At 42.4% G+C, this 15,020-nt stretch overlaps 1 protein-coding gene across 1 annotated transcript in view; it reads left to right on the forward strand.

Moving 5' to 3' along the window:
* The window catches only part of LOC124727359 (kinesin-like protein KIF12), a 300,689-nt gene that overhangs the window by 40,084 nt on the left and 245,585 nt on the right, over window positions 1–15,020 (forward strand). The window contains exon 3 of the mRNA XM_047248469.1: window positions 7,552–7,692. Coding sequence (XP_047104425.1) covers window positions 7,552–7,692 — 141 coding nt within the window. The remainder of the gene's footprint in view (window positions 1–7,551; window positions 7,693–15,020) is intronic.

The following is a 15,020-nucleotide window of genomic DNA, read 5'->3' on the forward strand; positions in this document are numbered from 1 at the left end:
CACCTCATGTCTAGCTGTCATAGTACTTACAGTGGATCCGGATGCAGTTTTGAATTAGTGTGTGATAGACTGGATAGATGTCTGCCTATTACACATTACGACCCTCTTCAACTGTCGGCGGTCTCTGTCAGTCAACACACGAGTTCGGCATGTACGCTTTTGTGCTGTACGTGTCCCTTCACGTTTTCGCTTTACTATCTCATTGGAAACAGTGGACCTAGGGATGTTTAGGAGCGTGGAAATCCCGCGTACAGACGTATGACACAAGTGACACACAATCACCTGACCACGTTCGAAGTCTGTGAGTTTCGCGGAGCGCTCCATTCTGCTCTCTCACGATGTCTAATGACTACTGACGTCGCTGATATGGAGTACGTGGCAGTAGGGGGCAGCACAATGCACCTAATATGAAGAACGTATGTTTTTCGGGGTGTCCGGATACTTTTGGTCACATAGTGTGTATATATATTCATCGGTTTAGCTTTGGTTTTGTCATATCTTTTCAATGTTCTGTTTTTATGTATGTTGTCTGCTTTATGTTTAGCATGCTCTTTGTAGATTTTGAGTACTATATCTGGGTCGAAATTATTTTTTTCTGTTTTACGTATTGTCGTGTTGTAATATCATTTTTTCTTTATTTTTCTTCCAGTGGTAAATTTATAATTCCATCGATCATTGATTTAAAATATGCATATTTGCGCGACCTCTAACTGTAAGTTTTCTGTAAATTTCAAATTTATATTGGTTATTATAATTGGTTAATTTTAGATCTATGTGGGATATCAGGTATAATATTCACGAATGACATTTCTACCCTCGGTGAAAGTTAGAAAGAATAGCGGGACTTGTTAAACGGAATGAGCAGTTTAGTTAGCACACAGTATGGATCGAGAGTAAACTGAAGAAACGGGAAGGTAATGAGGAGTAGTAGAAATGAGCTTGGCGATAAACTCAGAACCAAAATTTAGATCTACGAAGTAGAATTTTGTAGCGTTGGATGAAAAATAAAACATTACAGACGGAGAAAGGAAGACATAAAATGCATACTAGCACAAAGAAAAAAAAAGACCCACTAGAACTCAACATAGTATCTAATTAAAGGATGAAATTTTTGAGGATGTTCTTTTCTAGCATAGAATTAAATGGAAGAGAATCATGGACTGCGGGAAAAGCAGAAAAGAAGAGAATCGAAGCATTTGAAATGTGGTGCTATGGAGGGATGTGCAAATTAGGTAGAGTGATAGGACGTGACACGGTTCTTCGCAGAACCGCCAAAGAGAACATCGTTGACAAGAAGAAGGGACGGGGTTACAGTGCATGTGTTAACTCCCCTTGAGGGAGTGTAGACAGTAGAAACTGCAGGGAAAGACAGAGATTGAAGTACGTAGAACAGATTTCTTGCATACATGAGCTAATATGAGAGAAGAAATTGGCACAGGAGAGAAATTCTTGTCGGGCCACATCAAACCCGTCAGAATACTGATGACGCAAAATAAGTCATCACGCTATTCTCAAAAGTAGACGTTTCGAACCCTCTGTTAGGTTTCCCCTCGGATGTCTTAATGAGGTTCCCAAATTTTTATACTATTATTCATCTAGCTGATGCAATTTCTGAGCAACAAGGCCTGATTATACGAGCAATAAGCTGCGGGTACAAAGTCCCTTGAGAGATTTCAAATGTTTATGGTACAGTTAGAGGATTTTGATACTGTTAATCACGCGACTGATGCAGTTTCTGAACAAGCAAAGTGTGAATAAACAAATATGTCAGAGAGAAACAGAAACTGAGAGCAAGGAGAAAGGAACCAACTGCACAATCGGACAGTGGAGTAATACACTGATGTGACAAAACTCATGGGACAGCGGTATGCACATATAAAGATGGCGACAGCATCACGCACGCAAGGTATGAGAGGGCAGTGCATTTGCTGAGCTGTCATTTGTACTCATGTGATTCAGTTAGAGCTAGGCGCATGGGACATTCCCATTCGGAAACCGTTAGGGAATTCAACATTCCGAGATCCAAAGCGTCAAGAGTGTGCCTAGAATACGAAATTTCGGGCGTTACTTCTCACCACGGACAAATCAGATACCGAAAGCTTTCACTTAACCACTGAGAGGAGAGGCATTTGCTTGAAGTCTTCAGTGCTAACAGACAAGCAACACTGCGTGAAATAAACCAGAAATCATTGTGGGACGTACGATGAACTTATCCGTTAGGGCAGTGCCGTGAAATGTGGCATTAATGGGCTATGACAGCGAACGACTGACGCGAGTGCCTTTGCTAAAAGTACGGCGTCGCGTGCAGCGTCTCTCCTGGCCTCGTGTCCATATCGGTTGGACCTAGACGACGGAATACCGTCTCAGAAAATTCCAGATTTCAGTTTGTAAGAGCTGATGGTAGGATTCTAGTGTGGGAGAGACCCCACGAAGACATGGATCTAAGTTGTCAACAATGCACTGTGCAAGCTGGTGGTGGCTCCGTAATGCTGTGAGCTGGGTTTACATGGAATGGACTGGGTCCTCCGATCCAACTGAACCGATCATTGACTGTAAATGGATATGGTCGTTTACTTTGAGACCATTTCAGCCATTCAACGATGGAATTTTTATGGATGAAAGTGCGCCACGTCACCAAACCAAAATTTTTCACAATTTGCTTGAAGAACATTCTAGACAGTTCGAGCGAATGATTTGGCCACCCAGGTCGCCCGACATGAATCCCATAGGACATTCATGGAACGTAACCGTGAGGGCACAAAATACTGCACTCCCAACACTTTCGCAGTTATGGACGGCTGTAGAGGCAGCATGACTCAGTATTTCGGCAGGGGACTTCCAACGACTTGTTGAGTCCATTCCACGTCGTGTTGCAGCAAATGGTTCAAATGGCTCTGAGCACTATGGGACTTAACATATGAGGTCATCAGTCCCCTAGAACTTAGAACTACTTAAACCTAACTAACCTAAGGACATCACACACATTCATGCCCGAGGCAGGATTCGAACCTGCAACCGTAGCAGCATCGCCGTTCCGTACTGAAGCACCTAGAACCTCTCGGCCACTGCGGCCGGCTGTGTTGCAGCACTTCGCCGGGCAAAATCAGGTCCGACACGATATTAGGAGGTATCCCATGACTTTTGTCACGCAAGTGGAAAAGTTGTTGGGTTGCTGAACGAGACGGTCTGGCCTGTTTGATTCAAGATATATATGTTTATATCGCGAGAGGAAAATTGCGGAATATCGACTTGTGGACGTATCTGGGCTTGTGTAGTAGAAACAATGATTGCAGCCAGATAGGGCAGAATGTTGCTCACGTATTAGGATCAGAGATACTACCTGTATCGAACGCGTTGCAAACTTTATTAGTTGTAACAAGAATCGTTTAGACAGTATTCTGTACTCGCGTTCTATGAAGACAGTTTTCGAGGTGGCTCATACGAGTTGCAGAACGGAAAGAAGTCGAACGACATCGATCGGTAATGACAACCTTTTTGCCGCTGCCAACTTCAGTTAGCAGACAATACTGAGTGTAGTGACACGTGGAATTAACGGCCCTTAAAATATTAAGTGCAGCTGAGTTTGAAATCGCTTTGACACACTAGAGCCATTGAGTTAAGTGTTTTCCGCTAGCTAACGTTAGCAGCGACCGTAAAGCAGTCGGTAATGACAATCGATTTCTACTTCTCTAACGTCTTCCATCAGCTATCTCACCGAAAGTCTCCTTAGAGTACGCGTATAGTCTGTAGCAAGTAGAAATTTGCTGCGTACCTGAATCTAGGAGTAGTAGTAGCAGTAATAATAATCGTAGTTGATGCAGTGCCGGAAGATGACTGATGACGGCACAGAAGAGATCAGAATATAGCGCAAAATAAAAACAGATTGTGATGTACAAGGAGATGAAGGGTTCTTTTTCTGAACCAGGAGTGGAGAACCGACTGTGAAAGATGACTGATACCACAAGGAAAATCACAGAGTAGCGTAACTGCGTAACAGTAGCGACCGAACTAACGTTGGTGCAGTAGGAACAAAAGTAGAAAAGTATAATAGTTTATTTAGCAAATAACCTCAAAGGAATTTTTAACTCTGCGTCAAACCTTCCTGATTACACTGAGGCACTGAGGTGACAAAAGACATTGGATACCTCCTAATGTAGCGTCGGATCTCCTTTTGCGTTGTAGAGCCGCAACTCTACGTGAGATGGACTCATTAAGTCGTTGGAAGTCCCCTGCGCAAATACTGCCCCATGCTGCCTCCATAGTCGTCCATAATTGCGGAAGTGTTGGTGATGTTAGGTTTTGTGCATGAACTAACCGCTCGATTATGTACGATAAATGTTCGATGGGACTCATGTCCGACGATATGGATGGCCAAATCATTCGTTCGAATTGTCCAGAATGTTCTTCAAACCAGTCGCGAACAGCTATGGCCCAGTGACATAGCGCATTGTCATCTACAAAAATTCCATCTCGTATTTGGCAACATGAAGTCCATGAGTGGCTGAAAATGGTCTCCAGGTAGTCCAACATAACCATTTCCAATCATAGGACCCAGTCCATTCCATGTAAACACAGCTCACGCCATTATGGATCCACCAACAGCTTGCACGGTGCCTGTTGATAATCTACATCTACATGGATACTCTGCAAATCACATTTAAGTGCCTGGCAGAGGGTTCATCGAACCCCCTTCGCAATTCTCTATTATTCCCTTCTCGTATAGCGTGGAAAGAATGAACACCTATATCTTTCCGTCCGAGCTCTGATTTCCCTTATTTTATCTTGGTGATCGTTCCTCCCTATGTAAGTCGGTGTCAACAAAATATTTTCGCATTCGGAGGAGAAAGTTGGTGATTGAAATTTCTGGGTCCATGGCTTCGCGGGGTCTGCTCCATACTCGAACTCAACCATCAACTCCTACCAACTGAAATTGGGACGGTTTTCTAGTCGTCTAGGGTCCAACCGATATGGTCTCGAGACCAGGAGAGGTGACACAGGTGATGTCGTGCTGTTAGCAAAAGCAATTGCGTCGGTTATCTGCTAGCATAGCCCATTAACGCCAAATTTCGCCGCGCCGTCCTAACCGATATGTTCGTCGTACGTCTCACATTGATTTCTGCAATTATTTCACTCAGAGTTGCTTGTCTTTTAACACTTCCAACTCTAAGCAAGCGCCGATGCTCCCAGTCCTTAAGCGAAAGCCGTTCCCTACTGCGTTGTTCGTGGTAAGACGTAACACCTGGAATTTGGTGTTCTCGGCACAATCTTGACACTGTGGTTCTCGGAGTATTGCATTTCCTAACGATTTCCGAAATGGTCTGTCCAGTGAGCTCCAAGTACCATTCCAGTTTCAAAGTCTGTTAATTCCCGTCGTGCCATAACCACTTCAGAAATCTTTTCACATGAATCAGCTGAGTACAGATGACAGCTCAGCTAATGCACTGCCCTCGTGTATCTTGTGTAAGCCATACTATCGCCATTAATAGATTTGCTAACCCGTCACTTACATCAGTGTATTTAAACTGTGTGTCGGTCTAGTACTCTAATCCGGTCGTTTGCCACCCGAACGTAATGTTCTTGCCGACTCAACTTCCCAGGAACGACTCGCGAACTGACCTGACAGCTGCCGTTGACGCGGGATTGCTGTGCTGGTAAAAACATTACTCGTAAAAAGCAAGGGGGTGAATTCGAGTAGCGTTATGCCACAAAGTTTTAATGTGTCAGGAAATGACAACTGTCATTTCAGACAGAAACGGTCAATTTTTATCACAGACTGCAAACAAATGAACAATCAGTCAAAAAATGTTCTCTGCTAACGCCTACAAGCTATGTGGAAACAGTGATGCATTTCTGTACCATTGTACGTTGATTTGTTAGTAGTGTTACAAACATTTCCAGTTTTCAGATACAGTTGTTTTTATGATTTGGAAGAGGTATATTTCTGTATGAGATATGACAACTAGAAAGAGTGTATTTGTTTTTGGAGATTAATTTTTTAACGTTTCGCTATATCATTAAATAGTACTTTTTACAATTATCTGAAGTTACAAGCTAGTATTCGGGGCACAAAAGTAATGTACCGATCTTTCCGTCATCACCAGGAACTCAGTTGGATCACCAGGGAAAGTTCACAGAGAACATCCTTGAAGTATACGGTGAGCAGACTGCTCTTCAACGCGCAGTCACAATTTGGAGAAGTTATTTTCTTACTCTCGTGCAGAGAATCAGCACACCTGTTAAAAACCGACCAGATCTTGCGTGTCAGTTTAAAGCCAATTGTCGTAGAATTACTCGCCTATGTGTGTCTCAGGCAATCATTATCATTAAGGCCGTTGGTAACTAACATCACTACAGCTTCCAGGGATTGGTGCCGAGAGCAAAGCTTTCCTTTACTGAATGCTGGAATGTCTCCTAACAGGAAGTTGATGATTTTACTGTAGTGTTTTTGTACTTCCTTACAAGTGCACTTTCCCGCCACGGGGTTGGAGATGGTACGTGCCTCAGTACGGGTAGCGAGGAAGAAGATGTAGTTATGATTATGCCACTTATAAGACGCATGGCATGGTTGAGTTGTGTGTCAATAAGTGTCCTGTGAGTACTAGACATCCGAACTGAGGAGAAAAATTCCGTAACAGGTAAAACGGTGCTCTGAGACTGGTGATACAGGTGATATCCATGATGTGCCACAGAGTTTCTGGTGAACGTTGTTATTTCGAATATCGATTTTGGCAGATGTTCTTAATAGATGTTGTTTGTAACTGAGCGTTCTATCAAGCGAAACTTCTAGATCTTTCGAGTTTCTGTGTGAGTAGTCTTCCACCAAAGTACACCTTCAGCTTTTTGTTGGCTACCTTGTTGCTTAGTTGAAACGTTGAGACTTCTGTAAATGTGAGCAGAGTTTAGGGAATGAAAAGAAATTTCGTAAAATAGTGAACGTGATTAAAGCAGGTAACTTAATGTTACATCATCTCCTTGTTAGATGAACTTTGCTATGCAGTATTAGTTTTATTCTGAAGAGAATATCTACAACATGTCGAAACTAGTTATCGGAATGGGACCAATATGGTGTGTGTCTCAAACATTGATTTAGTGCGTTATACTAACAGTAGTCACAGTTTCCCTAAGACTTCACTTATTAAGAGTTAGGCATGTAGATCAAACTAACAATTATGACATTGGTTAAGCGATTCTATCGTTCTTTTAAATTTATCAGAAGCCAAGTTTAAGTAGATTATTACAGTGAAATCGTAGTAACGCAAAATGGAAATTTCTGCTTGAAGTATGTGGGAAGGTGATTATGAGCATTCCGGTAGGTAAAGGAGCACAGAAATTTCAAAAAAATGCTCTCGCAAATTAGTTAATGGGAGTTAGTGATTCCTTTTTTTTTTTCTTTTGATGATGATGCTATGGACCTGCTCACTCAACTCAGTCGAGAATCTCTAAAATAAACATAAAACTCAATCACTGAAACTGAAAAACAGCTAGGAGTTCCAAATCCTGGCTTATTTGTATTTACGCTGGTGCAGTTTTTGAAGTCTGCATGTTGCGCAGTTCGACCAGCGGCCCAACCCGTACTCGGAGGACCACGGGCTGGTGTTCCGGTCGTTCGTGCACCTCTTCAAGCTGCTGCAGGAGCGCCGCGACTGTCACTTCGTTCTCAAGGCTTCCTTCCTCGAGATATACAACGAAAAGGTACGTCACAGATCCCTATAGGCTCTGAAGCCGAGCGATGTTAGTTGCCACTAACTCTGCCTGTGCATTACCTTAAAGTGTAGTAATGTAATTTCTATATGTAACTAACACAATTATCTTGTCACTACAAGTTCTTTGCAGTTCCCTCTCTAGTGTCTGTGCATGTGTTTTTCTTCTGCACTCTACTGGAGCTCTTAAGAATAGGTGCTTGTTGGACTGTGCTGTAAAGAAAAAGAGACCCTGTGGGTTGTACAAAAGAATGGTGGGTCTCACCATTTCGATAACATTTTCTCAGCACTTGACTGTGTTTATCCTACTGGTATAGGAAGCGCTTGAACACAGCTTCTGGTTGGAATACTTCGGCAAGATGGCTAATTTCCGTGGGAAACTGGCCTAGTCGCACAATCTCACACCCAGTCGATGTAGCGAAGTTGAGTTTTTCTTATAAGAACTTCTAGTTTTAAGAGATTCACATTTCTGCACTACCCAGATGACCAGCATTGGCGAATACGACAGCGACCTGGGGAGATGTCCTATTCTTCCATTATCTTGGACAGGAACAGGGCTGTGTCATGGTGTGGGGAGCCATTGGATAGGACAACAGGTCACGGCTGATGTGTGTCCGAGGACTCTGACGGTACAACGGTACATCACGGGCATCCAGCGTCCTCATGAGTTACTTTTCACGTGACAGTATCGTGGTGCCACTTTTCAACAGGACAATGCTCGCCCACAATTGGCACGTGTCTCTATGAACAGTCTGCGTGATGCTGAAGTAATCCTGTGGTCAATAGCATCCTCAGATCTGGGTCCCGTAGATGTGTGGGACCAGCTCGGACATCGACTCCTGCCAGTGCCAGGATATCGAGGAGCGATTACAACAGTAGTGGGCCAGCTTTACTCAGGAGGAGGGGCACCGGGTCTATGATACCCTTCCCAACCAAATCAGTGCCTGCATCCACGGCAGACTAGTTGCATTGCCAAACGGATATATGTGCTTCTTATGTTGAATCGTGTTATTTTTTTCGTTCTTTTCTTTTCTTGTATGCAAGCTGTATGTAAACTGAATGGATTACAAACAACGACAAAGATAAATTAATGAGTTGGTTTGTTACCAGGATAATTTTTTGATGCATCTCTATGAAATAAAATAAGAAATACGCTCTTCAATTTATTAATTCCTGTATCTTCACCCGTTTGTTTCTATAAGTGGTAGCGTGCGGACGTATCCGTTGTACCAGCATTGTTAAAATATGTGTATCTCAACCGTACATTAAAGGTGTTAGAAAAAGTTTTTAGAAAGGCAAAATTTATTTGCACGTTTGGGAGTCCATCTCTGTCTGTTCGCCCGCCGCCGAGATCCTACATCTACATCTACATCTACATGATTACTCTGCAATTCACATTTAAGTGCTTGGTAGAGGGTTCATCGAACCACAATCATACTATCTCCCTACCATTTCACTCCCGAGCAACGCGCGGGAAAAACGAACACCTAAACCTTTCTGTTCGAGCTCTGATTTCTCTTATTTTATTTTGATGATCATTCCTACCTATGTAGGTTGGGCTCAACAAAATATTTTCGCATTCGGAAGAGAAAGTTGGTGACTGAAATTTCGTAAATAGATCTCGCCGCGACGAAAACCGTCTTTGCTTTAATGACTTCCATCCCAACTCGCGTATCATATCTGCCACACCCTCTCCCCTATTACGTGATAATACAAAACGAGCTGCCCTTTTTTGCACCCTTTCGATATCCTCCGTCAATCCCACCTGGTAAGGATCCCACACCGCGCAGCAATATTCTAACAGAGGACGAACGAGTGTAGTGTAAGCTGTCTCTTTAGTGGACCTGTTGCATCTTCTAAGTGTCCTGCCAATGAAACGCAACATTTGGCTCGCCTTCCCCACAATATTAGCTATGTGGTCTTTCCAACTGAAGTTGTTCGTAATTTTAACACCCAGGTACTTAGTTGAATTGACAGCCTTGAGAATTGTACTATTTATCGAGTAACCGAATTCCAACGGATTTCTTTTGGAACTCATGTGGATCACCTCACGCTTTTCGTTATTTAGCGTCAACTGCCACCTGCCACACCATACAGCAGTCTTTTTTAAATCGCTTTGCAAATGATACTGGTCTTCGGATGACCTTACTAGACGGTAAATTACGGCATCATCTGCGAGCAACCTAAGAGAACTGCTCAGATTGTCACCCAGGTCATTTATATAGATCAGGAACAGCAGAGGTCCCAGGACGCTTCCCTGGGGAACACCTGATATCACTTCAGTTTTACTCGATGATTTGCCGTCTATTACTACGAACTGCGACCTTCCTGACAGGAAATCAAGAATCCAGTCGCACAACTGAGACGATACCCCATAGGCCTGCAGCTTGATTAGAAGTCGCTTGTGAGGAACGGTGTCGAAAGCTTTCCGGAAATCTAGCAATACGGAATCAACTTGAGATCCCCTGTCGATAGCGCCCATTACTTCGTGCGAATAAAGAGCTAGCTGCGTTGCACAAGAACGATGTTTTCTGAAACCATGCTGATTACGTATCAATAGATCGTTCCCTTCGAGGTGATTCATAATGTTTGAATACAATATATGCTCCAAAACCTTACTGCAAACCGACGTCAGTGATACAGGTCTGTAGTTCGATGGATTACTCCTACTACCCTTCTTAAACACTGGTGCGACCTGCGCAATTTTCCAATCTGTAGGTACAGATCTATCGGTGAGCGAGCGGTTGTTGCTAAGTAGCAATCAGGAGGTTCGGAGCAGACAAGAGGAATTTCCGCATCGGCATTGTCATAATCAAGACTACACACAATGGAATGGATGTGAAGCAGTACGTAACGCAAATTACTAATATTGACTTTGAATGTATTGATACTGAAGGTCTGTTGATATTGGTGTCAAGACTGAGCCGCCAGCAGCTGCTGCTATCATCACACTGATACTTGGTTTAGAACTATCCACTATCCTTTCAGGATGTCTTGTGCCTCGCTTCACTATTATTTTCACTTGTCCAAGATCGCCACAATAGTTTGTCTCGTCACAGTTTATAAAGTTGGAGGAGGGACACCACTCAAGATTACTTCAAGGTTTTAAAAATAATCAGTCACTGTATCCCGGGTAACTGGTGCCTTTCTTTAAACTATTCTTCCCAACCAATTTTTCCCATTATTCAAGCAATTATTATTTCCATTTTCCACCTGCCCACATATATCACCATTCATTATACTCCAATTTTCTCTAGAAATCTGAGTTAATTTTGTAATGTCTGCAACAGCGTCACATACCATCTCAATACTGAAATTTCGTTTCCTCCTCGCCTGCTGGGGCTTCACTTTTTATTTTCAGGCAGTGTATATCACTAATATATCGATATATGTACTCACGCAGCCGCCGTAGGGTGTGTGGAAGAGGGTACACGGTATGCCTGAACAAACGCTTAACGAAGCGCGTAGCTCTCAACACCGCGAAAATCTGTGGTATCCGCGGAGAGGCAACGATGAGAACACTTTTATTATTAAAACAAAGATAATAAATTGTAAAACTTCTTTTTTAACATATCTGCATCTCTCCGGGCTGAGGTAAACAAATATGGAGGCAAAAGACAGCAAATCAGATAATCTCGAAATTCGTCGAAAACTGTTAGTGATGTTTCAGTTAGAGTGGCAGGAAGCGCCTTTACACAAACTGCGAAGACGTTTTCCCAGCAGTTTGGAACGGTGTGGAAGGGGACCCCTGTGTTTTACTGCCGTTGTAACTGCGAAACTGTGAGCTACACTGCTGTAAAGGTCGTAAATGAAGGAACAAAGCGAGTAAGTACATTAGAAGGATCCATTGAGCTGTTACAACTAGTATAATTTCTCCGGGACATCGACATTTTGCAGTGTCTGTTAGGCGCTGAACGGCGTATTGTGTAACAGCTGTCTTTTGTGACTCCGTAAAACAGCACTGTTATGTTTCTCGTACCCTGAGACCCATTACCACCTAGAATTACGCGGCTGGGTAACCAGCGCCTATAGAACGGCCCAATGTAAGCATCAGAATGTTTTCCTTCTACAGAGAAGCTACACCGAAAACGAACCAGAGTCATTATAGAAAGTTTTTTATTGGTGTTTAATCTACGTAAAATGCAGCCAAGGCTTACGTAAGTGGTAATTGTCAGATCTGATATTTACAGCAAAAACTTGATACAGAATATATCTGTGCAAATACACTTAATTACATGTGGAGGAAAAATTCCATGATGGTTGTGGGAGTCGTATTTTTTGGTGTGAGGATGGTTGTAGCACTAATGGGAAGCCGATGATTCCACTTTCTCGATCCCTTACGCCTAAAAAATTCTCCAAAGATACATTCATGACCCTGATTCCTAATGATCGGATTCGGTAAACATCAACTTTTGTCCATGACATGAGTACGATCGGGGCATATCTACCCAGCACATTTACATACCACGGAAGTACTATATTCTGATAAATGTGGTCAGAATTACAGTGATGAGTCTGATATAAACGACGACATACTACACTGTACGATGTTCAGTCAACAGAGTATACAGTTCGGCAAGAGGTTAATATCACTCTCCCTATGAGCGTCGTCTCAGTTACACAGTTTTCAAGGGGAAAGATGCCACAGAGTCTAAAAGTTACTAAAAGAGTCAGGAATACACATTTGAGATCACGGGCATAGTTTATTTATGAATAACGTTTCTATACGAGACTGTGGACACCAACCAAGTGATGCATATGTGTTAATAAACAATGTTGATTTATTCAGTAGTGTTGATTCCTTGTTTTTCCATCGAAACAGTTTACGATTGTCGGAGTTTGTATTTCAAGTTCCTCGGTGCTTCTCTCTGCTAGTTTTCCCCTTCATGCTTGGCAACCTCGTTGCTGTCTACTGACGTCAACCAGCATCTACAAGGGTGTGCCGAAAACTAAAGTTTTCGAATTTTTTGTATGAAAACTCGTAAATCTTTCGAATAAAAGAAATGCTATTAACATTCTACATCTTAATTCTTCGTTTCTTCATATTTATTGCTCAAAATAGTCACACTGGCGATGAACGCATTTCTCCTAACGAAAGACCAGTTTGTTGATACTGTCACTGTACACTGCTTGATTTTGTTGACGGAACCACAGCCTTACCTCTACTTGCAGCACCTCATCACTAGCAAAGTAAAGACCTTGAAGGGTGTTCTTTAACTTTTTGAAAAAGATGAAAATCGGATGGGGTCAAGTCTGGGCAGTATGCAGGATGATACATGACACTGAACAGACGTCGCATGGCCTGTGTGTGGTCTGTGACTGTAATGCTGAAGGGGAGGGTGCTCCATATGTGAACGAACACTTCGAATTCGGAACTCGTTTACAGCCCGCTGTTTCTCACGCACCAACATTGTTACATTACACACCGCCATGTTGTACTCTACATTCCGCAACCGTTTAGAGGGGGTAGGTTGGAAATATGTAGACATGATGAGAAAAGTATAATAACGTTTGTTTTATTTAAAAAGCTTTAAGAGTTTTTACATAAAAAATTCGGAGGCATTACTTTTCATCACGCCCTCATAGTATCAAATCTGCTCTTCCCTCTGTTCCCGCGAATGAAACCTCCAATTGCCTGTATTAGAAGGCCGTCTCGTCTCAGATTATCTCCTCTCCTGTTTAGATTCCTGTTCTTCACTAACAACTACTTCTTCCGATCTCCTCCAACTCTTCTCAGCACCTCCTCATTCCTATCAATCCAGCTGGTCTCCATTCCGCGCCATATCTACATTTCAGAAGCTTCAATTCTTCTCTCGTCCTCCTTTCTGAATATTCGCGCTTCTACTCCGTGCATTATTATAACTGTGTCAGCCCCCGGTATCTGCGTGGTCAGCGCGACAGAATGTCAATCCTAAGGGCCCGGGTTCGATTCCCGGCTGGGTATTGTGTTGTCCTAATCATCATCATTTCATCCCCATCCACGCGCAAGTCGCCGAAGTGGCGTCAAATCGAAAGGCTTGCACCCGGCGAACGGTCTACCCGATGGCAGGCCTTAATCACACGACATTTTATTTATTATGACTGTGTAATGTTTATTTTATTTTATTTAATTTTTTAAAGCTCTAAAGACATGAAATTCTTTTCGTGGTTGTCGGTGTACTGTGGCGATAGCCTTACGGCAAGAAGCGCTAAAGACTGAGCTGGGAAAAAAAATTACCCTGTTTTTCGTCTCTGAAACATCGGAGTGGTTTCCTGCAAAAATCACTCCTTTCTTAGTTTGCGTCATAACCAGATGCACGCGCATGGTGGTCGGTTTAGTGTCACACTCAAGTTGTTGCAACGAAAGGCAGTTGTCTGGCACAAGTTGTGAGACTCGCCACATCGCTTCCTAAGACTTTATGCGTTGGAGGGAAGTCATAAAGCTTTAATTATCACCTCGAACATATAAAGTTACGTGATTAGTGTTCTGTTTGTTTGTCAGGACAAGTCTGCAGATCTGGCACACTCCCGCGCCGCAGTACCGTACAACGCCTCTAGAGAGACCAAAACAATATGCACACCTCATCTCCATTTTATTAATGGACTGCAATATTTTGTTTGCTTTCTCTATTACTGTATTAAGACACTCTGACGTTTGATTTCAATGTTTACCTTCTAATGTACCTATACTCTACGGTGTATACAAGGTTTTATGTGACACACGTACCTAACATTCCGCTGTTAAGGAAACAAGGCGTCGAATCCGAAGATTAGCGTTTATCCATGGAAAATAGATAGTCAAAGCGTGATCGGTATCGCACAGGTGAGTCAAAACATGATCGGTATCGCACGGGTGTTTGTTACTACTTACAAAGACGATCGAAATGAGAAAAATTGTAGTAAATTAAAATCTCACTGTAGTTAACCGTAATTTAACATTTCAGAATTTATGTAAATGAATTTCGATTGCAGGATTAGACGGTACCCAAATCCAAAAACGAGCAAAAGTTTCAATTTAGTAAATGACTGTAGCGTCTTTCAAATCAGGTAAATACCATGTGAGAAACACAAAGCTGTAAGTGGACAAAATGCACACGTGCTAACTTACATGTAAAAGACATGTGTGACACGAAAAGACGTTAATTTGTAATGCAATGATTTTAGTTGTCTTATTGATCACCAGTTATAAGCAATGACTTGCAACACTTTAAGAAAACTGTACTGCGTTACCTTAACTCACGATAATGTAATCTGTTTAAAAAATCCTGAATCGTGAAAAAAACTGTTTATCATTCTTTCCTTATTACTCTGCAAATGATTGCATCTCAGAATAACTCAGTA

This window comes from Schistocerca piceifrons, chromosome 1 (genome assembly GCF_021461385.2).
Source record: "Schistocerca piceifrons isolate TAMUIC-IGC-003096 chromosome 1, iqSchPice1.1, whole genome shotgun sequence".
NCBI classification, from domain to species: domain Eukaryota; kingdom Metazoa; phylum Arthropoda; class Insecta; order Orthoptera; family Acrididae; genus Schistocerca; species Schistocerca piceifrons.